The 26305-nt window shown below is 44.3% G+C and overlaps 2 protein-coding genes across 5 annotated transcripts; both read right to left on the reverse strand.

Annotated features, from left to right (window-relative positions):
* Positions 1 to 558: 558 nt before the first annotated feature.
* prrc2a (proline-rich coiled-coil 2A) lies at positions 559 to 16173 on the reverse strand. 3 transcript variants are annotated; one of them, XM_047604517.1, is made up of 17 exons: positions 16065 to 16173; positions 13264 to 13415; positions 12084 to 12261; positions 11856 to 11952; positions 11674 to 11755; positions 11434 to 11577; positions 11023 to 11264; positions 10853 to 10941; positions 10574 to 10725; positions 9277 to 9379; positions 8978 to 9167; positions 8682 to 8774; positions 7915 to 8446; positions 7527 to 7783; positions 7113 to 7425; positions 6650 to 6872; positions 559 to 6441 (listed from the first exon to the last, which is right to left on the reverse strand). In XM_047604517.1, the coding sequence occupies exons 2-17, from the start codon at positions 13376 to 13378 to the stop codon at positions 3363 to 3365; spliced, it is 5889 nt and encodes a 1962-aa protein (XP_047460473.1). In that variant the 5' UTR covers positions 13379 to 13415; positions 16065 to 16173; the 3' UTR covers positions 559 to 3362. The 3 variants fall into 3 exon arrangements, with proteins under 3 accessions (XP_047460473.1, XP_047460474.1, XP_047460475.1); XM_047604518.1 differs by having other exon boundaries at positions 15904 to 16173; XM_047604519.1 differs by lacking the exon at positions 8682 to 8774.
* Positions 16174 to 17393: 1220 nt separating this feature from the next.
* On the reverse strand, positions 17394 to 25549 carry neu1 (neuraminidase 1). 2 transcript variants are annotated; one of them, XM_047606001.1, is made up of 7 exons: positions 25286 to 25549; positions 24347 to 24536; positions 23680 to 23942; positions 21837 to 22019; positions 20244 to 20463; positions 18958 to 19194; positions 17394 to 18859 (listed from the first exon to the last, which is right to left on the reverse strand). In XM_047606001.1, exons 1-6 carry the CDS (start codon positions 25370 to 25372, stop codon positions 18974 to 18976), a joined length of 1164 nt encoding a protein of 387 aa, XP_047461957.1. In that variant the 5' UTR covers positions 25373 to 25549; the 3' UTR covers positions 17394 to 18859; positions 18958 to 18973. The 2 variants fall into 2 exon arrangements, with proteins under 2 accessions (XP_047461957.1, XP_047461956.1); XM_047606000.1 differs by having other exon boundaries at positions 17394 to 19194.
* Between the last annotated feature and the right edge of the window lie 756 nt (positions 25550 to 26305).

Here is a 26305-nt window from a genome sequence, read left to right on the forward strand (position 1 = left end):
AATAATTTAATCTTTGCAACCTTTTCCTAAGATGTTTTGGTTCATATATTCAGATTTAGGACTAAATGTGTCTACATTAATGCACTAAATTAATGTTTTTAGACAGACATCTGATATATTCTGGATCATTAAATTGTCTGCCTATATTTTTGTCAAAATCGTGTTCATAAAAGAAAATGTTCCACCTCATTGACTCCTGGACGACTGACCACCAGTCTGATTATGTGTTGGGAAATTAGTTAAACTAACCTGGTCTGTGCAAATGATGTTGGATTAAATAAAAGAATAATTACACAGATTTTATTTCTTTGTACCAAGACACCTGCCTGAGACTGAAAACTACCAAAAAGAAAAATGTTTTCTTAGGAACAACCATTATTCTACTCACTTTAAGACCATCAGCTAAATGCTGAACACTAATTGCAAATATTTAGTTTAGTATTTTGTTTGTTCCTTACACCACAGAAACAAAAAACATCCAGATAAAGTCATTTTCTTTCCCAATATGTTTAAATATTCCTCTTCTCCACCAACCAAGAATGAGACGCTCGATTCAGATTTCCATTAAATCAAAAGTAGTTTATTTAACTTTGCCTTCTCTGTATAACTTTATTATAATAAGACACTTCTCTGCTTGTACATTGCTCCCTTGAACTAAAAATGGCAACATTTGTTTGTGGGAATGTAAGTTGGGGTAGACAAAACTTAGATACATACCAATATACATACATGTGTGTATATTACGGTTCCATTAATTAATAAAACCATAAATGCTAAAAACTGCTTCAACCACTCCAGGTACCTCAGTAATGCTGAAAACATAATACAATCTTTGAGTAATTTTTTTTGTTTTTTTTTAACGCGTGTGTGTGTGTGTGTGTGGAATACACTACTTTTGTTTTCTTTTAACATGGGTACATACAATAATGCACACATCAACATTAAGAGTTAAGGAGGGATGAAGGACTCTTTGAGCCAGTGTTACAGCCATCAATGTATGAACCAGTTACAACAGGCAAGGCAAGCTGCACCCATGGGCGTGTTCATGCTTAGAAGAAGTGAAAAATAAAAATATGTCCAACTTCACTTGCCTGCTGGAGAATGTTTATGCTTAAATTACACAGAAAACTGGCAAAGTTCTCCCGCTGCAGGTTCCTCATTTGGACGAGGAACGTATACACACACAGCTGAATGTATATATGTGGATGTATTTAAGAGACAGAAGACATGTCTTAATAATATTGGTTAAATCACATGTGGGCATACAAGGCAGAAAGTGCTTGCCATTCATCGTGTTAACCCTCTGCTCCCCTCCCCACCCCGTCCCCCCGTCCCCATAGTTATTAACACAGACACTGGAAAAACACACATACACACAGGCACGCACACACGTCCACAAAAATCATCAAATGCCCTACTCACAACATCCCCGAGACGACCTTCAAACTGTTGTCAGTAAACAAACAAAACCCCAACTTACAGCAGTGACAGAATTGATGCAGATGAGCCAAAAAAACAAAAAAAAAAAAAAAAAAAAATCAATTTCGTTGTTGTTGTGTTCCGTCATTTTATGTCTCACACAAACTACAAAGTGTAGTCCTACATCAATGTTTCCTCACTCCGGGTCGGCGTTATGCGTTGGAAACCGTGCGTTGAACTGAGGGGGGGGGGGGGGGGGTCACCTGTTCAGCGTCAGTCCTGAATTCTTTTTTTATTTTTTTCGTTTGGGCTCCCTGTTGCCACCGCGTACGGAAACAGATACCGCGGGCGTGCGCAGGAGTGGGCGCGCTTTGAAAATAAAAAATACTTCCTCAGAACAGAAGTCCTTCCAGGAGGAGAGCCCCCCCCCCCCCACACACACAAACACACACACGACAACAACAGAGAGGGTGTGATAGTACAACACTGTGTGCCTGGCTCGGTACTCTGGGCCCAGACAGAGCACCTGTCCCGCTGTGTCACATGTAACCTGCCCAAAAATAATTAACAGGGAAAAAAAAATAAAGAAGAGGAAAAGAAAACAGCAAACGTGGATGTTTGTTAAACTACAAGGAGTGCTTATTAGAACATGCTCAATCACCTACTGAAGCGTTTCTATGAAAGTCATTTATGACCTCAGTTTTCCCTTGATACGATCTGACTTTTATTTCATCGTGAGAGGGGGGGGGTTCCATAAAAGTGGAAGTCTTTTCTGAGGAAATAAAGCCATCAAGCTATTGATAAAGTCTTCATAGGGTAAACAGAAACAGGGGGCTTTCATTCAGAAGTAAATAGGATGCTACAGTGAGGCCCCAGAAAACATAAGCCTTTATTCCTACAAAATAAAAAATAGGAGCAACCAAATTCTACTGAAAAATGTCTGAGCAGGTCAAAAAACGTGGGGGGGGAGAGAAATTCACACCGTCTTTCTGATCAAGCAGCAGAAACACTGATATTAAAGACAAACCGATGCAAGTGTGGGTGAGCGCTGAGCAGTAAAACTTGGATGGGTCTTATCACAGTAAAATAGACATGAAGGAAGGTTTGGGAAATTTAGTAAAAGGTATTTTAATGACCTGCTTTTGTATAAGAAAAAACACACATCCCTAACATTTCTCTGAGGCTGAAACTCAACTGACACAACGCAAAAAAAAAAAAAAAAAAAAATTGACACAATAGAAACAAAACATCTTATGTTACATTGTTCTCGTTAAAAGATGAAGCTGCACTCTTTCCCTTTGAGAGGGAGGTAATGCAGAACTGCACTACTGGATACCACCCAAGGCCGAAGTGTGGTAGAAATATACACAGGTACATAAATATAAAAGATAGCCCGATCCCAACATTTTTGCCAATTTAATCCCACATTTCTGTTTTGCAGCGACACATTTTTTTGTTGTTGTTGTTGTTTTTTTTGTTTTTAACAGATGTCATATTTGTGCTTGTATGTGCGAGTATGTGTGGAGCTCTGTGTGAATGTCTTCTGTCAAACGACGTGCACCTCTTTTTGTACAACCACATGCTTGTCAAACCCAACTGGGGTGAGTTTCTTGAGGGGAGGTTTTTTTTTTAAAAAAAGAAAAGAAAAGAAAGAGGAGGGAGAGGCTGAGTGGACACTAATGAACGGAGAGCAAGACAGGAGAAACGGTAGAAATTTACAATAACGGACGGTAGATAGTAGAATGATGCGAAAGGAGAAAGAGGCGACTGGGGGTAGGGGGCAGCTAAAGTGAAAGTGAATACCATCTCCATATACTGTACAATGTACTAATGTGTTTAAGGATGCCAACAGATTAGCCATGAAATTATGATCAAAAAGGATTAAGATGTAATAGGGTGGTTTTCAATGTGGGTGGGGCTCATCCGAAATGATTTATATTTCATCACTTCCTATTTTTCGGAGACGGCCAGTTGCCGCGTTTGTCTCCGTGGCGGTTGCCGCCTCCGTTGCCGGGCCCACCGGCGCCGCCACCGCCGGGCGGGCCGCGGGGGCCCCTGCCTCCGCCTCCGCCTCCTCCAGCGTTGACCCTCCGGTTCTGCCGCTCCATCCCGGGACGCTGGCTCGAGAAGCTTCTTTTATTTGCTGCGGGTTCTTTGCCCGTCATCTCGCGGTCAACCACGCCTCCGCCTCCGCCGCCCCCTCCTCCCCTTCCCAGGTGGTGGTGATGGTGAGAAGCGTACGACTTCCCCCCTCCTCCTCCTCCGCCTCCGCCTCCTCCGCCCTCCCTGTCTCTGAACTCTGTGAAGTCGCTGCTCTCCGAAGCGGTTTCCCATTCCTCGTTGGCTTGGTCTGAGTTCTGGTTGGTGAAGTCAGGAGACTTGGCTCCGTGGCTGTGGGGGTGCTGGGGGTGGGTGGGACCAGCATTGCCCTGGTTGTAGTGGTGGTGGTGGTGGCTGTTTGCATTGCTAAGATGGCCTCCACCACTGTTGTTGTTTGTTAGTGTGGCGTTGTGGTTAGCATTTTGGGCATTTCCTGTAATTGGAGCAGAGTTTGGGGCTCCGTTACTGTCCTGTACTGAATTCAGGGAGGGGGACGAGGGTCTTCCTCCTCCGATGACCCCCACTCCTCCATTGATGCGTGCGGCGTTCTCTCGCTCCTTCAGCCTCCGGAAGCGGGGCGGTTTGTCCTGCTGGTGCTGGGAACGCCCGTGACGACGGCGTCTCGGGGGGCGTTCGAACCCACCGGGAGGGAACCCGCGGTTAGTGGGAAGGGGGAGCGCGTTTGGACCTCCAGAGTTTGACGCTGGGTTGGTGGAAGCTTGCTGAGTGGCTACGCCTCCGTTTTCACTGGAACCCAGAGCAGCGGGGGTCGCAGCAGGTAGAGACGGCTGAGGGGGGTTGCTCCCCTGATTTTGTGTTTGACTTCCTTCAGCTACCTTGTCTTTCTTTTCCCCAGCGTTTCCTCCCCGACCCAGGTCTTTGGGTCCGGCGCTTTGTGGCGGACCTTGCTGTTTCCGGGCTGAAGCTGAAGATTTGGAAGACCCACCGTGCGAGACAGAGCTAGGTCCAACCCGGTGTCCCCCAGCCGCTCCTCCAATATTGCCACTACTCCTGTAGATATTTCCTCCTCCACCTCCACCGCCCCTGCCTCTCCTGGATGGCACACCCCTGGGGGTGAAGACACGAGCCTGGGAACCTCTGGGTGGTGCAGATGAAACGTTTCCGCTGCCAGCTGTGTTGCTATTATTGGAGCCATTCTTGGTGTTGGGTTTTTCTTCTTTGTCTGAGGGACCAAGGTCACTCGCACCACTCTCACTGCCAGTCTCTGAGCCCCTCTCCCTCCTTCTCTTGGGGATTTCTTCATACTCCGAACCCTCACTGCGGGTTTCACTACGGTTTCTGGCTCTGGCTGGGTTATGCTGAGATCGATCCTGACCGTGCCTGCCACCGACTCCCTCGCCCTTGGATTCCTGGTGGTGGGCACCACCGACCGATGACCTGTAGTCTCTGCCACTCCTGCCTCCCATCCTACCACGGCTGCTCCCCGTGGGTCCAGCGCTGGCCGTGTAGGTGCCCCGGAAACCACGGCCACGCCCGAAGAATTCTCCCCCGCGCCCTCGACTGCCTCTGTTACCTTTGGCGGGAACTCCGTGGTGGGAGTTGCTGCCTCCTCTTTCAAAAGAGCGGTCCCTGTCCCTCCTGGACCCAGAAAATCCCGATGAAGTTGCGTCTCCATCTTTTGGGCCTCTGCCTGGCCCGCCTCCACCTGATCGATCAGACCGTTCCCTTCCTCCGTTTCTCGGTTTGGCTGTCTGGGTTGGCTCATCTTTAGTTGGAGCAGATGTGTTATGGGAGACGGAGGAGGCTTCCTGCTTCATGGAGGTGGGCTGTCCACCATCTTGCTCTTTATCTTTTCCAAAGCTGAGGCTGGGTTTTTCTCCACCATCAACTTCCCCTCCCTCTCGCTTCATTTCCTTCAGCACTGGCTTCTTGATCGGCCCAGCCCTCTTGTTGGCATTGCCCCCTCCTGTCTGGTTGGAGGGTTTGTGATCTGATGGAGCGCTGGAGGAGTCTTCTCCGCCACGGGAGTTGTTCCCACCCCCTGCGTTGTTGGACCTCCTGCCGTGAGAGGAGCCGCCCATATTGCTGCTTCCAGGCCGAGGGCCCCACTGGGTCTCTGTCTTGTGCTCCCTCCCTCCTCTTTGGTTCGATTTAGGATGGGGATGCTGCTGCTGTTGAGGCTGATTATGACTGCCATGCTGATGTTGAGGGGGAGGGGGGCTAGCGGTGACGGAGGAATGGGCGGTATATGCCAGACCTGTCTTCTCTGGTTTCCCATGACCGCTGCCGCTGGCGTTACCACTGTTGCCTCTTTCACCAACATTGTGCCCAACACCAGTTTCGCTCTCTCTCTGCGACTGGTGATGATGAACGGCCCCTTTGACGTTCCCGTCCTCTCTGGCAGAAGAAGACGAGGACGAGGAAGAGCAGGAAGATGAGAGGGAAGGTTGGTGGAGAGGTGGAGAAGAGTCACTCTTCTTAGAGGCTGCCTCTCCAGCCCTGTCACGGTTGTTCTCTGGCTTGTGGGGGTGGAGCGGGAAGTGAGACTGCTGAGGATGGTGGCCGTGATGGTGATGCAGGTGGGAGTTGCTCTCAACAGGGGGCAGGTCTGCACGACCGTTACGATCGTAGTGGGGATGGGGGGTACCCCATATCTGGCCTTGCTGAGATCCTCTGGGGTGCCCTTCATCCTGGTGTGAGAAGCCATGTTGCTGGTTTCCCCTCTCACCCCCCCTCTGCTGCTGCTGCTGCTGCTGGTGGGGAGGTATTCTTGCACCCTGGTCAGTGAAGTTGCTGTAGTTTCCCCGCCCGCTGATGTAGGCATGAGGGTGGTGGCTGCCTCCCTGGGCACCAAGCTGAGTGCCAACAGGAGGAGGGGTTTGATTGGATGTTCCAGTGGTGCTCGGCTGCTGGATCGGTCCCAGTCCACCTTCTCGTACGCGGTGCGGAGGAGTATCACTCCTTAAGTAAAGAAGACACAAAGTACTTAATGCATTAATACATGATAAAAAAGTTAGGTTATTTTCAGGACAGATAGAACAAAATCTAAATATGTAAACAATTAAAACAATGCAAGAAACATCCTTTTCCCATCATGCTCATAGATATAGTTTGAACTAGTAAAGCATGAATGAAAATAATATGACTTGTGCCTCTTGTGTATCCATACCTGGGCCCTTTGGCCGCATCCTCCTCCTCCAATGGCTGCTTCTGCCTCAGGGGGGACGTTAGTCCACGGTTCTCCCCTCCACCAGGAAATACCTCTGCGCTCCAGGCCAACTTAGGATCTATAGGTGGGGTCCCACGATGAGGGTGCCCTGGATGCTGCTGCTGCCTGTCAAAGGGGTCTGAACCAGATCCCCCTGAATCAGAGCGCTCACGTCCAATAAGACCTGTGATAGTAAAAAGAATTTTAAATGTAAGTCGACTGTAAGTTATTGCTCACCTGTATTTTTATTTTTTTTATTGCTTTTTTTTGTTATACATTATGTATAGTGTCGAGTGTGTGTACATTGGTGCTGTAACTGTGAAATTTCCCAGGTTAGGATGAATACAACATCCATCCATCCATCCATGTCTGTAGAACATTTTTAAGCCGTCATTTAATTTGTAATAACGTCTCAGAAACTCACCAGATGGATGCATCCCAGTTGGGTAGTAGTCCAATGGTGGAGGGCGACCCTGCATCATACGAGGGTCCATGTAGGGCATCATCATCCAGCGAGGGTCAAAGTTCATCGGTAGGGGTGGAGGTCGAACCATATTGCTGGGCTGATACAGGGGTCCACCCTGTTTGGGTCCAGGTCCCGGCTGGGGAGTTGAACCTGGTGAAGGACCCTGTGGAGCCTGTGGCTGGGGAGACAGTTGACTTTGTGATGCCTGGCTGTGCTGCTGCTGCTGCTGCTGCTGCTGTTGCCACTGCTGCTGCTGCTTCAGAAGCTGCTCCTAAACACAAATATATGTAAAACAGGTGTTAAAACACTCAGTCAAGACAATAAGAATGCAACATGCGCCATGTGCAGATAACAGAAAGAATAAATCCAAACCTGCTGCTGCCTCTGAAATCGAGGTGGAAGAGATTTCTGGTACTTTGAGTAACCCTGGCCAGAAGGACCACCAGCTTGGCGACCTGCTCCCCCTCCAATATTCTCAATCTTCACTGGGTCGACTCCTCTTTCACATACAATTCCTGCACGAATGTGAGGGCCACCCACTGCCTCTTCCTTAATCTCTCCAGCTAAAGGTACTTCCAGTGTGGGCTGCTGTGGCTGAGGCATAGCCGCCTGGGGACACTGCTGAGAATCTGAACCAAGAAAAAAGTTTACAGGGTTTAATCAGACGCTTTAACCAAGCAGAAGGAAGCTTTGTTTGAATTAGTTGTTGCTGTTGGTTTGTGCTATAATTCAGATGTTATCATGTGTAACCTAAACATACCTGCACTGGAGTCATAGCTGCTGTTGCTGCTGGCTCTCTGACGATCACTTGGTCCAGGACTGGGCCCCAGCTGGACAGACAGCACTGGAGGCTCCTCGGGGTCCACACAGGGGGAAGATGGCTGGCTGATGTTCGGGGAGGAAGCTGTCACGGATGGGCTCGGGCTGCCTGCAGTAGCAGCGGTAGAATTTCCATCAAGGCTGGGGGTTTTACTGCCGCTACCACTTCCTCCAGTGGTGCTACCCTGCTGCTGTTGCTGCTTCTCATCCAGCCTCTTCAGCTTCTCGGCGCAGGCTGCACGTCTCTCCTCCTCCATCCTGCGTTCTTCCTCTTCGCGACGGCGACGAGCTCGCTCTACAGCGGCGGAAATTTCAGAGGATGACTGCTTCCTGCGCTGACGCCAAGTTTCATCTTCGTCGTCCCCTTGCAGGCCTGGCTGGGCGGGAGGAGTAGGGGCTCCTGCTGTTGGCTGATGCTGTGCGGGGGCAGGTTTCCCCGGGGCTTGGGAGGCACCCTGGTTGTGGGGTCGGTCCTTAAGAGGTAACAGAAAATACTTGATGCACTATGATCTATCTTAAACACTTTAAATGACATCACCCTAATCTGGTGGAAAAACGTTTCATGAATGATAACACTGACTGTCATAAAACTCAAGAGGAAAAAGGCGAAAATAAAACGGCAGATGGTTCATCGATAAGAGACCTGCGGGCGGTGGATGGCGTAATGATAGAAATGGTTCGTCTATGAGGCCCTGTCTGGGTGTCTACCTGTCGGTAAAAGGAGTAGGGCCCTTGTCCGAGGAGCGGCCCAGGTGGGGGGGAGGACTGCTCCCTGGGACCACCCAATCCAGGCCTGCGCCCCTGTATACAGGCAGACACAGTTAGCCATGGTCTGCCACAGTAATCTACACTGTAACAAACCCACAAACACTGATACGTGTCTGCCCACAAATAAGTGTTTACTTAAGAGTATGCAAAGAGTCCTGTGTTTTAAATTTTTTCTTTCCCACAGTTTGAGGACGACCTCACTGGGCAACACCTTTAACTGCCCTTCAGCACACTACCTGGTAGTTGGATGGTGCTCCTTGGGCCACCCAGCCACTGCCTCCCTCCTCGGCCCATCCTGGCTTGCTGGAAGGGGGTTGGGGGCCATTGTCAGCATTACAGGGAGGGGTGCGGCGGGATTCTCCACCACTGTCCGAGGCTCTAGAGTGAGACGCTGCAGTGGGCGGGTCCTGGGACCTCTGCTGCTCACTAAGGACAGCAGAAAACAAACAAAAAAAAAACAATGTAGTTTCACATTTCTGCCACAATAAAATAAAAAATAATAAAAACTAAAATTAAAATTGTGATCTGAACCCACCGTGACTCATTCTTGCTCTCGGTTCTCTCCTCATCTCCCTCTTCATCTCCTTCATCATCACTGAACTTCAACTTGGCGGAGTAGTCAATCTCCTCATGAGCACCTGTTTAAATCGAGCAAAGAACAAAGCAAAAGACATCAGAACTCGTTTGTACCATTCATCCACTGACTGTATTGTAGCATTACTCATCATCTATCCCTATGATGAACGTGACCACCTTCTCACCCCTCCTTCCACCGAGGGGAAGTAGCTGAAGCAAGTCAAGCCACTTTGCTTGGATCAGCAGGAAATGTGATATGCGGCAACGACTGCAATGTTAGAGCGCATCAATCTAAACCACAACCATTATGTCATCACCTCCTTAATCTTTTAACAGCATAAAACAACATGGAATGTATTAGGATACTTGAGTGTTGAAATTTAATAGGGCTGGACTCCCATGAACAACAGAAATTTAAGTCTCTGCTGAGCTGGCATACTACAGCTGCTGCAAATGACCTGCAAATACTGCCATCACAAGCACAAATTCTATTTTATTTACATCTAAATGCCACACACACAGGAAAAAGAAAAAGAAAAACAAACAAAAAAACGTCTGAAGATTGCATTGATTCCTCTAAATAATGGTCCTCCTCATGACATTACATCACACTCTGTGACTGTGATTGGCTTTAACAAGAAAACACAGAGGAAGAAACATTCTAAGGCCTGGCTGCATTTTACTAAACAAAATGAAAATCATGCCATTCAGTGCAGGGCTGTGAATACACGCAAGCCCAGTTTCTCATTAATTGCTCAGACTATGGCTCCACACCAAAGTCTCATATCTAACTGGTGATAGATTTACATGTCACAACCTAAATAATGTTGATGTTCAGCGCAAAGTGAAAGTGACACTTAATTATTGTCAAGTGACTCAGTCGGACATCAACGCTGCTTCCGGATCCTGTAAGTTTGAATATTTTGCCACATTTTCTCCATATGCATCCAAATTGTGTTCTGACAGAAAATAAAAAGCAATGGTTTGGTGCTGAAATGTTACTTTCTTTCCACACAGAAAACTGACCAATAACTGATGATCCCATCTCAATGCACCGCAATTAATCTAATGGTATAAAGCAAATACTTTTACAAAACACTGAAAAATTATATTAAACGTTTCTTGATGATTTTAAGGAAAATACGTGTCATTTTCCTTCTTAGAAGCAGAGCAGAAGTGTTTTTGTACGTGTAAATGAGACTTCCAGAGCTGACCCTATTTATGTGCGAGTTTTCTGTCAGTGATAATTTTCATACCAGCCCAGCCGTCGTCTCCATCGTGGTCCAGCTCATCTAGCTCCTTCAGGTCATCTTGCTTTAAGATGGAGGGGCGCTTTACCACTTCCCCACCTGCATCACGTGGGCCACCCTGTAGCCTGCTGTCAGGACCACCCTGCCCACGAGAGAACCTGAAAGAATAGAGTGGGATCTTTGTAAGGCACATGATGTAGATCCTGAAAATACATGTTAAAAAAAAAAAAAAACTGTACAACTGTGACCTCATATAGTCCAAATTTAGCACAACGGGAAACATACCTTGGAGCGGGCCCTTCCCCAGGTGGCGGGTACCTGTAGGGCCCCTGAGGGCCATATGGGGCTGGGAAGGGCAGATAAGGAGGATACATCTAGGGAGAAAGAAAAACAGATGCTCAGATAGAGTTTTGTAACGTGTTAGAGAAATAACGCGAGGAAAAAAAAAAACTTACAAAGGGGGGAATGATCCCTCGATATGCGGGGAACCCAGGCCCCACAGGGGGCTGGGGCAGGGGCAAGGCGGGGCTGCCTGCAGGAGGGTTCCTAGGTGGCCCATGGGTCTGGGAATTTGGAGGGGGGACCCCAGCTGCCCCATCCATCACCAGAGCTCCACCAGTGCCACCCTCCGCTGCCCCCTCCCCAGACAGGGTGGGCGCCATGGCTCGGCTCCCACCTTCCCGCCAACTCGTAACGTCTGAAGACGGTGAGTAAGGGAGAGAAGTGGTCAGTATGGTTTATGGGCTTCCATGCAATACTGGTATTTCTTTTGATGCCACAGTGTCTGGAGTATGTAAGTCTGAATGATGACTTTGTGATGTGAATAAATAAGGTACAAAAAGAGAGGCTAGGTCAGGATAGCTTACTCTGGGGGCGGAGGCTTGGTCCGGGCCCATACCACTGATCTGCAGTGCCCTGTTCTTTGCCAGCTTTGTCCTGGTCGCCAGCCGCCTGCAGGGTGGGAAATTCCTCGCGAGAGAATGGCGACGGTAGGTTTGATCCCTTTCCACCTGCAAAAAGATGGAAGGAAAGGAGACGAGGCTTGATTGTAAGAAAAATTTTGATTCAGATAAATGTATAAGAAATACACAAACAAGAAGACTCACCATCCCCTTGTATTCCATGTGTAACACTGGCTTGTGCCCAAGACCTTGCCCCTGCGGCCTGGGTTGAAGCTGGGGCCACAGCCTGAGGGGGGGTACACATAAAATGTCACACATGTCAAGTATGGCTGCTGTACTTCTACTACTTCTACTATAATTTTGCTTTCGTGTTCGGAGGACTGTACCTCTGAAGCTGGCGGGGTTCTCGGGCGGGTCGGTGCAGGTGTCTGTGAAGCCACAGGCTGCTGCGATTCCGGCTGCGGTGCTGATAATGCATCGGTACTAAGACAAACAAAAAGGTCACCAAAGACATTAGACCAGGGCAAAACAAACAACTGAACAACACATTAATCAAAAACAATAAGATGATTTATCTACTCATAAAATGACAAGTTAAGCCTAAAGCTTCTTACCTCTTTGGGTCTGCTTGTTCCTGTTTGCTTGCCCATCCTGTGCCGTCTTTGGGAACGAGCGAGACGTTGGGATCGTTGCCTTTGTTCTCTGCCTTCAGACTGGGCAGGTTGGCAGGGGGTGGCATACGCCGTGCGGAGGCAACTTTACCAAGAGACTGCAGGCCATGGCGGGGAGGAACTGATATGGGAAAGAGAAAGGAGGTCATTAGCACAGATGGACCACTGAAACCTGAAACCAGCGAAATCTACTGGGTGTAAGGAGGAGCCCGACGACACGGATGGCATTCACTGCTTTGCTGAATATGCAATAAGGATGCCGAACAACTAACACAAGTTTCAGTCCGATGATTATGCTGACCGTAGATTCGAGAACGAAAAAAGCTTCAAGACTTTATTAAGGACTTTCAGCAAACCAGTTACAATTTATTGAAGATAACTGATGCTCACAGAGCCACCGAAAAGTCTCTGAGAAGTGAAGCTGTTCTGAAAATCAATCCCTCATTTGTTTCCTTGAGGCTCAGAGAAACCGCAGCAGTGCATGGATTCACTATGGAGGAGGGGGAGGTCTGTAGGAACGGGAACAACTGCTTAGATCTAGTGGGGAGCTTCTGAATAAAACATAAACTGGGGACTTAGCACAGAAGTCAAACAGCATCCACAAGTAAGCCTCTGTCTCAGGTCAGGCTCAGTGGCTCCGAGGCTCAGCTGACATGTCGTGGCTCAACAGCCATTCACCCTGCAGGTCCTGCTTTTTCCTTTTCATTTGCCAAATGTTCTAGGAGGCATTTATTTCCGCTCGAATAAAAATAATGACAGTGAACATCCTTGATTAATGTAAACAGTATCAGCAAGAAAAAGAATGTCTGGAAGGTATCAGAGATACATGCACCTCCTGGATTTGAAGAACACAACAGCGCTGTTAGACGGTAAAGCTCATGCATCAAAGTTGCCACACTTGAAGGCAGGAGATAAAAGCATCACAGGAAGTTTTAATAACAATGCCTACGGTTAAATCCAACTGTCACCAAGCAGTGCTTTTTCCTTTAGGCAACATTTGATCAATTACAAAATAAGTTGTAAGTCCTTAGCTGCAAAAAAAATAAACAGCACCAAACCGTCACATAGGATAAAAGCTTATTTACGCGTTACATCTTTGTCATGACAGAACTAAGATACTCACCAACAGGCTTTTGTGTTTCAAGGCTCTTTCCTTTGTATGTATCAAACAGGTTGAGAGACGCATACTTGGTTTTGCCTTCCTTCCCCTTTGCAGTTTGCCCAGAGCGCTCTGACATTGCGCTGTCCGCTCATTGAGTATGGTGAGCCCTGAGACTGGGGAGAAAAGAAACAAAGACAGAGAGAGATTTGACACCAGGTAAACACAGAAAGTGAGAGTTTAAACGATCCGAGTACGCATTTGAAACAACTACAACAGGGGAAAAAAATGTCACACGTGAAAAAAGAAAAAAGGATTTGACTACAGTAGTACTCGAGTGGACTGATTCGTTGTGATTAAGCGCTTGTAGAAAAGATAGAAAATATGTCACATGTAGTAACAAACTAATCACAAAACATTCGCAAATATGTAGTAACATAAGACTACTCTGTATTTCAACAAAAGACACATTTGCTGCCTGATGCTAACTTTTTACTGTCAACTTTTTACACATTTAATTATTTATTCCCTACTCACTGCAGCTCTGTCGTAATTACACAATTCTTATGTATGCAACGAAAAGGTACGATGGATTATCATGGCAGTGCATTTGTTCAGCTTTGCGCTAAATAAATTCTGGTCATGCTCCAGCTTTTGAGCATGTGTACAGGTTCTTAACTTTCCTTTTACATTATCTCCACACATCTTTTTAGTTAGGTCAGATTAAGCTTTGTCCCAGCATAAACAGAGTTTGGCGTGCGCAGACATTAAACAGCACTCATCACAGGAAATATTGTACAAAAGAACCTTGGTTTCTATGGGAACACATTATAAATGTTATTCTCCCATGCTTTGCCTTGAGACAGGGTTTGGCTCCATGGCAACTGCTGGCCCTTTAGCTTGAACTCATTTTACTGCACATCAATAAAACACACAGCACTGACATCTGTCCAATTCAGCATGATTTGGCTGCATCCATCAGGTGAAACTGCTTCCCCCTCTCCACCAGACTCCCATTAGGCATAATTACTGAAAACAGACAATTCCTCTAAGACTAATCTATTAACCTACAAGTAACACCAGATATGTCATTCACTTGTTTTAGATGAAGTAGCAAAATAATGTGAGCCAATCCAAACAGTCCAGGACAACTACAGGGCTGAACAAAACCTTTGTTTCTTTGTTACAATGCTTATTGTTTAGTGCGCTGACTCCTGGGGTGTATATTTAGAAAATGAAATTAATGAGATACCAAATCATGACAGCTCCATTAGTCTTCAGCATACCCAGCAGTCTACTATCTGCTTGAATAGATGACTGCATACGAGAGATTGCATAAACAACAGTTGTGTTTACCATGTTTAGCCAAACCAACAGATCCAAGCATGGATCATTTTGAGACCTCAATCAAAACAGTGGGAAAAGACTCAATTGTGAAGCCAACAGCCTTCTACTGTGCACTGATAATCATTATAAAAAAAGAAAAATCACACGGTGATTGCAGGTACACACTTTACTGCAGGAGTTAACACTAAATAAAGTGTTTCACGCACAGACTACCGAGCAGTAGCTCCGCATTGTGCCACAATAGCCCGATGAGATTAGAAAATTAGGTCGTGGGATGGCTGGTCAGCTACATGTTGTGTGGGATTAACGGGGACCAAGCAGCTACACTACGAAGCCATAACTGTAGCACCATACACCACAATGAGGCCGTATGTAGCTAAAGCTAACCAGAAGCACTGATCTCGACATTATTTGGTCCGTATCAGTCGGTAGCTACGACACAACTGCAACCAGGCCGTCAAACGTATAAAACACAAATAGGTAAATGCATTGTGGTGCTAAGTGGTGTTAGCGAGCTAACACAGGGCCTCGGTGTTCTCGTAGGGAGGGGGACTGCGTTGATGTTTCATAATGCATTTTCAACACCTTGCGGTATCGTTAGCTTTCTGCAGTCCAACCATGCGAGCTTCTACGGTTTCAATCACACGCCGACGTCGCAAATGAGAGTCTCCATCAAACTGTGTTGCGCACAGTGGATATGAGACACAGGGCAACGCAGAAAATAGGATTTTATTAGGAGAACAAAACAAAATGGCGGTGGAGGCAGGCCCAGAGACCGGCTGTGTACCCTAGCCCCGACGAGCTTACCATCATACGGCTGAATAACATTAAAATCCAGTTAAAATGCTGCCAGGCGCGTTTAATTGTGTTGGGAAAAGAGTGAAATACACACGGTTATAAAGCTACACGACTAACCTCACAGCGTTATTCCAGACTAACAACCTGTGCTAACGTTTAACCGCTACCATTAGCTACGTAGTTTTATTTAGCATATTGTTGTTCTGAATAACACAATTGTTCCATTAGTAATCTGGCTATGTAACCACTTTAACCGAACAGTAAATACACCTTATTCAAAACAATAGTCCACTGAATATTTTCATATGACAGATGACATATAGCGGCTAACCACTTAGCCAAATTGTGCTAACAAAGCTAGGTATCCACCTAACGTTAGAAGAAGAAAAAATACAGGACTTAAATCACCTTTCGAGGTAAGATAAATCTACACCCGGGTGTTACGGTGTTAATTTATACTCGGTTTAATCTAACTGCTCAGCCTTTGCGTAAAGCATGCACAGTTTTCCGGCCACTGACCTGGTCTTGTCCCGACTTGTCTCGAGGTTGTATCGCAGAATGAGGTTAGCTTTATGCCTAGCCTAGCAACGCTATGGTCAAACACATCCGATATTTCTCTGTTAGCCGCACTAACCCTGATATGAGTGACTGTGAATAGGTAAAGAATGTGTTCAGCTTACTTGCGCTCGCTTTTCTTTTTTTCCCCAGAAAAATAAATGAAAAAGGGGGGGAAAAATAAAGTTGTTAACACTGGACTCGATCCGTCACCGAAAGAGCCGTCAACGGCTACTGGGTGATTTGGTGAGATGGGAGCCGTTTGGGACCTCCACGGAAAAAAAAAAAAAAAAAAAAAAATGCGACTTTTATTTTTTATTTGAAACTACTTTTCAAATGAAAATTAACGTTAGCACATACATACCATTTGTGGATTTATTTTTTTTATTAATGAATATACGAGTTCACACTTAAAAACTGTGATTTTATTTTATTTATTTATTTTTTTTTTAACTCAAAGCCATACATTTCCACTTGAAAAAGAAAAGCCTCATAATTTTTACAGAACTAATAATTCTTCTCTCAGCAAAGACTCTAATTTTTGCAGGTGAATGGGTGGAATAACATTGGCTGGTTGTGGTAAATATGTGAGAGAGGAAAACGTATAATATTACATAGATACTATCACGCACCATCTACATTGTATGGGATGAAATTTGATCTGTGTTGAAAATACAAAAGAGAAAAGAAAACAAATAAACTGGAACTTTCCTTCACTGTATGTGGGAATGTGTTTTAATCAGATCCTGAATATTTTAAGCAACTGGCTCGGATCAGAAATCTCTGCTTGCTGGGAGATAAATCTCAGTTATCCAATATAACCAAATAACTTTTCTATAATTTCGGTGGGTCTGTGCAATAACTCAAACAGCATCGTATTAAGTGATAAGGGAGGGACCCCTTGGGACAGGTTTTGGGATTACATAAAGTTGGAAAATGACCCCCGCTAGGATTCTGATTTTTGTTTGTTTGTTGTTTTTGAAATCTTGTAATACTGTATAGCCCAGCAACATGCATACATACATGGTGTAGGTGGAAACATGTCGGGTATATATATATGTGTGTGCAGGTATGGTGGATGTATGGGTGCATGTACAGGTGAGCTTGTACATGTACATTTTGTATGAGCTGCCTCATCTTTTTCATGTTCAGATTCAAAATATTTTTATGTTCATAAGACAAACAAGTCTGTCGCCAGAGTGTGTACTATCTCTTCCTGTATGGAGAAACGTGCTAATAGTTTGCAGTGCACCAAGCCTTTGAAAAGTGCAATAAAAACTTGAATTAAAACAAACAAATGTGATTTGTCCTCACATTTCTTGCAAGACAGCTGATTCTGGTGAAGTGAACATGGGTAAATTCTTAATTAAGTAATAAAATGCAGATTTTTTATTTTTGTATTTTTTTATTAGTTGATTTGTATAAAATTCAATGTAAAAAAAAAAAAGACGAAGTGCAATATTCCCTTTTTATTGTCATCCCAATTTAATGGTGACAGTTTATTTTGGAACAACCAGCATGTTGATGTTGATTTTATTCAATTTGTTTCTGTCAAAAAATAAAAAATAAAAATATTACGGTAAAATGAGATGTAGTATGACAGAGACATTTGGACACAGGAGTGATGTTAAAATTACTCTTCATATTTGAGATATTTACATTTAAACCAAGTCCTTCTTTTACAGAACAGAAAAGAAATCTCTCCATCGCATATTTTATGAAAAATAAAGAACAATTTGTAACTGTGTACGACATCTGTTAGGAATAATTTATTTATTCTACAGACTTTGAAGATCCCAAACTCAGCTTACAGCTTCACTTCCAAATCTACACTCACATGCCAAAACATTAGGTACATCCAACTTCACGGATGTTATAATTCAATTCAATTCAGTTCACTTTATTTGTCCCCACGGGGCAATTTGGACGGACATGACAGCGGCTTGAAGGCCACACAAAACAGAACAGGCCATGCAACTGCACATTCATATTAAACAGAAAACATGTGACACGTCATTTAAAACTTGTTGACGAGTTTAGGTTGAAACAATGTGAGAGAGGTGGCAATTCTGTTAAACCGGACTCCGTTGAACAATTAAGTGTTATTTACCCTAACCCGCTGACCTCTGAAGGTGGCTGTCAAATTAACAGTAACACGTGTTGGCACAACACAATACAATTCGACAGTGGCACAAACCTCAGCTTCCGACATGAAAACACACTTGAATCAACATCTCTCCGTTACTTCGAACCTATGCTGCTTCGTGGAGATAAGATTTAGTCTTCACTTTCACTGGAGTACCTAGTGAACTGGCAAGCGAGTGTGTGTGAAGTATGGAGTGATTACAAAAAGAAAAAGAAATATGCAAACCCCACAATGTATTGTGTACAAAAGAAGCTATTGCTGACCATGTTTTCCATTATACACTCACCCATTCACATCCAATCACACACACACACAAACTAAAGAACGTTCAAGTGCCGAATTACAACAAAAGGCCTTTTACATTATTTTACACGATTAGTGGCGGCTCCTAAGGCAGAGCTAATTTCAATCAGAATGAATTCATGGCACATAATAGCGAAGAAAATTGTAATTACAAGCACTGACCCATATATAAATGAAGCGGGCCACTTCTCCAAGTATGCACTCAAGTTTCACATATATTTTCCTCCAGTGTTTCCAGTTTGGTTAGATCACCGTTTTTTTTTTAGATGTAGGAATTTCAGAGAACAGAAAGACAGAATAAGAGGAAAATGTCTTGGATAGATATGTCGCACTGTGAAGATAAACTGCTGGGGCATTCGTGGATGATGCAGATGTGTTTTTTTCCCTGTTTTTAATTTCATTGAGTGCATTTTTTTCTTCCTGAGAAAGTCACAAACAACCTCTTCCTCCATTTCCCTTAAAAGCTTCAATCTGGGAGACAAACACAAGATGGAATCAAAACAAGAGTCATGCTGTGATACAATAAATCTGTCCAGGTTGTTACTCATACATGAGCTCCCTCTCCTCACCTCCTGCTCATGCCCTCTACTTGCCACCATACAGGTGGATCTTGACGAAGGAGACGGTCTCGTAGTAATCCTTCTCGCCCTTCTCATAAATGATAAATATGTGCTTCCGGTCCTCTGCGGTCCCACTGTCCAGTGACGTCATGCTGGAGTAGCCGCTGGGTCCCGGCCATATCTGGAGCGGATTGTCCACCCAAGATGTACCATTCGTCAGCGACCATCGTAGGGTTAGGTTTACTCCTGAGAGATAAAGCAAGTTTATTTTATTATTTCACTCATCTCTTTAACAAAGGTAATTGTGGTTTATTTCAACCTGGAAAATTTCCAATTATTGTGGCTATTGTAGATCAGTGGCTATCAACCTGAGGTCCACAAAAGGGTGCGCCAAAACTTGTCTGATTTGAACTCACCATCAGTTTTCACCTGTTTCACCAGTCACATTTTTTTAACCAGTATTGTGTGTGCCTCCCTACATGTATAATAGACAGGGCTTAAAGTATCCAGACACTGTGACGGACATCACTTGCCGGTCAGAAGCAGGGTGGGGGTGAGTCTTGGCAAACTTGGTTGAGATCCAGCTGCAGCTGCTGCTGCATTCAAGGCAACTTGGGGAAAATGAGCTCTGCTCCCAGAGCAAAAATAAATAGCTGCTGCACATATTTTAAATTTCAGCAAAGCGTGACAGTACACCAAACTTACTGAATAAAGAAATTTCCGTGTTGGAATATAGAATTTCTGAGGTTTCATGAATGCATCATCTAAGCCATTGAAGTCACTGTCGTCTGAAAGATGGAGAGTAAATTTCTGAAGCTAGGAGAGACGAAGCTCACACCCCCTCACACAGACGAAGCTATGCTTTATGGGGTGGGGGGTGCTTTTTTTAGATACAAGTAGCATTTAGATCATGCTAATTACTCAGGTCAGTGTATCTACAGGCACAAGAACGCTCCTTGGTTTACAGTGCTACACATGTAATTACAGATTTGCCTCATAAGATATTGTTTTCTCAGAGAAAGTCAGCCTCATGCATGCAGAAACCAGCAGATGAATATGTAGCAGACATTCTTGGATGGAGCTCTCTAATTCAGATAGACACAAATGGCTGTTCCAGGCAACTAGTGTCTTTTTTTATTTACTAATAAATAACTAACAAAGAAGAAGAAAAATGCAAAATAGAAGCTGCTATATATCATAGTCCCTTGTAGGATTCTGGCTCTCAACCAAGTAGCTTTTTGGAGTTATAACAGAGTTTGGTTTAAGAGTGGATTGTGACTCTTGGCGTTTCTTACTTTTTTGGTCGCTGGAGGGGTTGGTGAAGTAGAGCACTCCGTCTTTTTGCAAAGCTCCAGCTGCTACCACAGGATCCACCAGCGAGGAATCGAAGGTCAAATTATCCACGGGTAGGGTGAGCCCTCCATCCTTGCTGCTCACCACTATGCGACACCGACAGTGGTAGTTGTTCTGGTTCCGCACGTTGATGACGATGGTGCCGTCCAACATCTCAATTGGCTGTAGATGTAGATGAAGGGTAGCGCATTGAATTGTGATTTCAGACAAGTCCAAAGTTTAAACAACCATCGACTCATATGTGATTCACTATGAGACCCTGGTTTCACAGAAAGTTTTGTAAATAATGATAGAGGCATTTTTGTCCACTAGAGGGCAGTAGACCTATTAACAATTAACTAGTTAACAACTTCCTTCAGTGCTTAGTAGGCAGTTTACGAAAAGCTGTTCCGTTCTCTCTTTCTTTAAATAAAAATGCATTGTCATAGATGTGGATTTCTGCTTAAGGCTGCTTCTAGAAGCTGTCTTAATGAGACTTCTGAGTAGAGATTGACTAATATATCAGTCAGCTGATATATCGGACGGATATTTGCATATTATACTGATATCCGTATATGACAATTGTTGCTATGTAGATATATACGACAACTATATGTTTTTTCCAGCAAGATTTACAGACTTTATTTCTGTGGTTAGGCTAATTGTATCTCGTTTCGTTGTATCTCGTTTCTGACACAGACAGAAGGAAGAGATGTCTGGTTCGAATATAGTCGCATTCCCATCATCTCTATTACCTACTGCTGCTGGCTAGGTTAGTTAGTAGCTGACCACTGGTCTGCTGGTTGGTTGTCCAGTTGGAACCGGGCTTCTAAAGGAGTTTTGCCTTAGATCATGGCACAAGGGATTGTAACATCTCATCCTGTGTATTAATGAATATCCACAGGCAGCCCTGTGCTGCTGGAGACACTACAGACTGTGCAGCCCATACATTGCTCCTTCCCCACTAAGAAAGTGCGAGCAGCTGGAAAATGCTTGTGCTCTACTTCTTTTACCTGTTTATTTTGTATGCATCAGAGCGTTAAATATCTTTGAGTTCAATAAATGTTCATGGTTAAATTGAGACTCATTGTGTCATGGAGGGAGAAAAAGCAGTATCGGCTCCAAATATCGGAAGCGCGTATCGGCTGTATTGGTATCGGCCCTAAAATTCCACATCAATCGATCTTTAGTACTAGGAACGATAATAACGCTGCACCATGCAAAACTTAAACAACCATCCAAAAGTTTTGTAAATGCCATATTTTGTAAAAATAAGAGAAATATATCCAAGTGCAGCGTTATTGAAGTGGCATGTTTATCTTCTCTTTGAGTATCATTTCCTGTCCATCACAGCAAGGGAGGTGTCACTCATCGTTTTATACAGTCATTGTGGTTTGGCTTTGTTCTGCATTCACCGTGGACAGTGTTTATACGTAACCTAGGGTTTCTCACATCTTTGTGAATTACTGGAATAAAAAAATACTACGCCTAGAAACTTAGGCGTCACACTAATAGCTTTACAATGTGACAGATGTGGCCGTGAGCAGATAGTATACCTGGCACTCGTCGGGGTTGAAGTCCTGTGCTTTCTTCTGCTGGTTGTACGGGATGCTCTTCAGGGCTGCACCGTTGTACCACGTTTTCCCATGGTTGTCACTCAGGATGCAGAAAACACCGTCGCCCTCTATAGTCCCATGTCCACAAACCACCAACCGCCCCTTTGCTGGTGGGTAACGCTTCTGTAGTTCAAAAGACGGGTTGCACACGTGTCAGTGTGTTAAAATTAAAACGTGCAGCTCAGAAGGGAGAACAAATGTGTCCCTGTGTCTTATGTCCTGACAAGGATGACTGTCATCATGTTTAATGAAAACCAAAAATAACAGTATAATCACAGAACAACATTTTTCATCCAAATGGGCCCCAATTCCTAATTCATCTGCTGAAGGTTGAGCATCAAAAAACAGCAGCTCATGATAGCCGATAATGGCCCATGTAGAGGAATAAGCAGCTGATTTAGACAATTAAAGCTCCCATTTGATTACATATAATGATACAGAGGCAGCAAACCTTACTGTCTGTTTTAAATGCATTCGGCGTGTTTGTTCCACAAGTCCAAAAATAAAGCTATTTTTCCAAATATTTTGAAACATGGAAACTGCTTCGGGTGGTGCTTTTTTTTTTTTTTTTTACAATCATCATTTAAACCACTACTAATGTCTGTTTGTCATGTTAACACACGCTTCGAATGCAAATGTCGCTTTAGCGCTTTATCTGGAGGTTTAACACTCTTGGCTCTAAAGTTAGATAACAGAAGATATAATCACCCCATGTTATGAACCGCAGCAGGGAAATGTGCAGAGTTCAGTTAAGCATCTTGAGATAAACTGGATCGCTACTGATCGCTACTGAACACTCAACTGAACTTAAAAGTTGAATAAAAACAAGCAGACCCTGTCCTTTCTGTATTTATTAATTATTAATGAACTCTGCTGGCTCTGAAGAGAGTGAGTTTCCACTTGGAAATGATAAGAGGTGATGATATTCCAAATAAGGCACACTGACCACCATCTACTCATAGCGCGCTCAAAATAGAAGGATGGAATCTTCACACCTGACAAATTACGACAATCTAACATCGCCGTCAACGGTACAATAAAACCAAGGATGTTAGATCCCTAGAGTGCACACTTACATTTTCTACTTTAATTTGTATTTTAACCGCTGGTCCTCTTTCTGGAGATTAAACTACATCTGTTTGCACTTTTTATTTCACCCAAATGTGATGATGTGGTGTGAATTCTGAAGGGGAGATTCCTTTGAAGGAAAACACTTTATTCTACCTTTATGTTATTTTACCTTGAGTACTACTGAAAAGAAATACTAAAAAGCATCATGACTGTGGTCGATGAGTTGTTTTGACTGCACTGCATTATAAACGGTTACACCGACCACATTCAGAGCTTGAAACTAGAAGTAAACTCGTTCTCACTTCTACATTTGGACACAACACAAGTTTAAATGTTTTTTAAAAAAGGAACTAGTTAAAAAAATATGTATAAGGCTCCAAAAATGTATGAAAATACGATTTTAACATCTCTATTTGGAGAAAATTATGACTCAGTATGTTTACATGCACGTGAAAAAAATGAATTATTGCCTTAATCCGACCTTCACTGGACAACTTGAGTGCATGTAAACACGTTACCCCGACTAAAATTGGAACAAAAACATCGAAGAAAGCTGGGAGCAGAAGAAGAAGGTAAACAGAGCCGGTGGAAGAACCACCCGAGGGACAGCGCCATCTTATCTGCACCAGAAGTAGCGCGCACATTACATACGAGATTAAAAAACTGCACTATTATCCATCTTGTTGTTGTCTGAAATTCCCAATTCTCTCACCTGGATGCCGAAGCCCGGCCCACCCACGAAGGCCTTGACTCCGAGCTGGACCGAGAGGTTTCTGGGCGGGCTCCAGCTGAGGCCGTCGTCCCTGCTCTCCACCATCATGGTGCTGGACGGGCTGCAGTGGTAGAGGTGGAAGCAGATGCTGTAGATCAGAATCACCGAGCCCACCTCCTCGTCCACCACCACGGAGCCCAGGTTCAGGCCGTCCGGCTTCAGTCCATCGTCCACAACAAAGGAGGTCGGGGACCAGGTGGACCCTGAAGGGACGGTAGATCAGGACAACGTTTTGTCAGTTTTCTCAGAGTTTCTGCTTTTGCGTCCACACGTTTTAACAGTGACTGAAGCTTTTTGTTTTGGTTGAATCGTCAGACACTTCCCTTCATGTTTTGTAAAATCATTTGAGTGCTCCAAACTGTTATTATTATTTGAGCTCGCCCCCCCCCACACACACTCTAATATAACAAAAACAGTATTTTAAACACTGACTTAAAATTTTTATTAAGATGGCATCATCTTTTACGCAAATAATGAATTTGGCTCGTGACTTTCAGAAACAATAAAAGGAATCTAATGAGATTTTCCCCCATTTATCAGCATTTATAAGCGTGAAGCGTAAACTCGTGCACGTGTACAAGCTGCGTGTTTGTGGCTGTGCTCCTGCCTTTGTCCGTGGACCGCCGCATTGCAATAAACTTTGCCCCAACATCGCCCGAAGACAGCTTCCTCCCTTCGGCGAATGCCAGCAAGCTTCCTTTGGGGGTGAAGGTGATCAGGGGGATCCTGTAGGTGTTCACCTCCGCCTGGGCTCCGCTCACCCACAGCAGCTGCTCCTCGTACACCAGAGGTTTAATCTGAAAGACGAAAAACGGAGAATGAAAACGGAGGTGGAACAGGCTGACTACGGGGAACGCTGTGCCTGGATAATCCAGTTCGGGCAGGGAGTATAGTCTACTGTATCTCACGAGGCATCAGGTGTCAAATTACACACTTCTCAGTTGATGGCATAGCTTTCCGCTCAGGTAATAGGTTATTAGATATTAACCACGAGGCCACAATAAGCTAAAACTGAACAAAAAAAACAGGCAAAGGCCGGGCATAGATAAGAGAAAAACAAAAAAGAAAGTTTATAAGCGTGGAAATCATGTCAGATCCCTTCTTTAGGAGGTTGAGGTTCACTAGTTCTGTGCACCCTGCAGGGTTTTTTCTCTCTCCCATGTTAAAGCACAGGTGTCAAACATACGGGGAGTGGGCCAAAAGCAGCCCACCAGAGGGTCTAATTTGGCCCGCAGCATGATTTTTGCTTTTAAGTGTGAAAATTACATAAAACTAAGAGAAGCGGATAGAACATAACACTGAGACCCAGGAGTAAACAGCAGACGGCAGTGTGTCCAAATTGCACTTCTTAAGTTAATTTCAAACATGTTTGGAGCCGGGAGTTGTTTCTTTTAAGTTATTACGCTGTTATGCTGCTCGTCTGACTCGCTTGAGATCAAAGTGGGCTGCACGTGGCCCCCCGGACTAAAAAATGCGTTTGACGCCCCTGTGTTAAAGCGTTAAAGCGTTAAATTTAGCGGCTAATCGCTAAATGAATTCCTTGTACCTGCGCGGAGACAGTGACACAAGCACTGAGAGACAAGGCGGCCAAGACCAGGAAGGACGAGGCATCGAGCCGGCATCCCGTTTCCATGATTAAACTTCCTCCTCAAACTTTCTTCTTGACTCCGACACACTGCTAGCGTGCACACGAGGAGACGGCTGTCGAAACAGATCCACAAAAACAGAAACAGTCACAGTAACACAGACGGAAACGTCCTCCTCAATTCATTACACGGCGAGTCCTAGAGACATGAGTCATATGATCAAGGTGGGCGGTCACATGACCCGCGTCACTCCACCAAAATAAAAGGGAAAGTATAGAAAATAATATAAATACTGTTTTTTTTTAAAGCGAGTATAGCTACGTTTTTTTTTTTTTTTACATTTTAATTATATAATACATTTATTTTCTCACTTAATTTACTTGTCTTTTACATTTATCAATTCCACGAAGAAAACAACTATTGTGCAATATATGGCCACAGCATAATATCATTTATACACGCATACCCTTCGCACTGTTGCGTGACATTCATTTTACTTTATTGCCTTTATTAATATTTCTGTGGCGTTTTAAAGCTGAGAACACGCAAAATGCTGACTGACTGCTTTTACTACTTTTATCCACACCGCGGCACTCTTTTACAGAGCAAAGTACTGTAACGTAGATTATACAGACTTTTGTTGCAGAGTGAGATAAATATATTGATTTTATCGTTAAAGGAATTTCAGTAGCTGAAGCCGCAAAACCACAGCATTGTTTTTGCATACTTTCATAACAAAAACGTGTATTGGCAAGTATTTTAAAGCCTTATCCCGCTCAGTATGTTTGGATATAGACTTATGTAGTGACACTTTTAACCCCACAGAGTAACACACACACACACACACACACTGATATTTTACAGTGAAACAGGCATTTTGTGTGTGTGTGTGTGTGTGTGTGTGTGTGTGTGTGTGTGTGGGTGTGGGTGTGTGTGTGTGGTATTGCATTTTAAGGAAATTGGAAATTAGTGTTAAATTT

This window comes from Mugil cephalus, chromosome 14 (genome assembly GCF_022458985.1).
Source record: "Mugil cephalus isolate CIBA_MC_2020 chromosome 14, CIBA_Mcephalus_1.1, whole genome shotgun sequence".
NCBI classification, from domain to species: domain Eukaryota; kingdom Metazoa; phylum Chordata; class Actinopteri; order Mugiliformes; family Mugilidae; genus Mugil; species Mugil cephalus.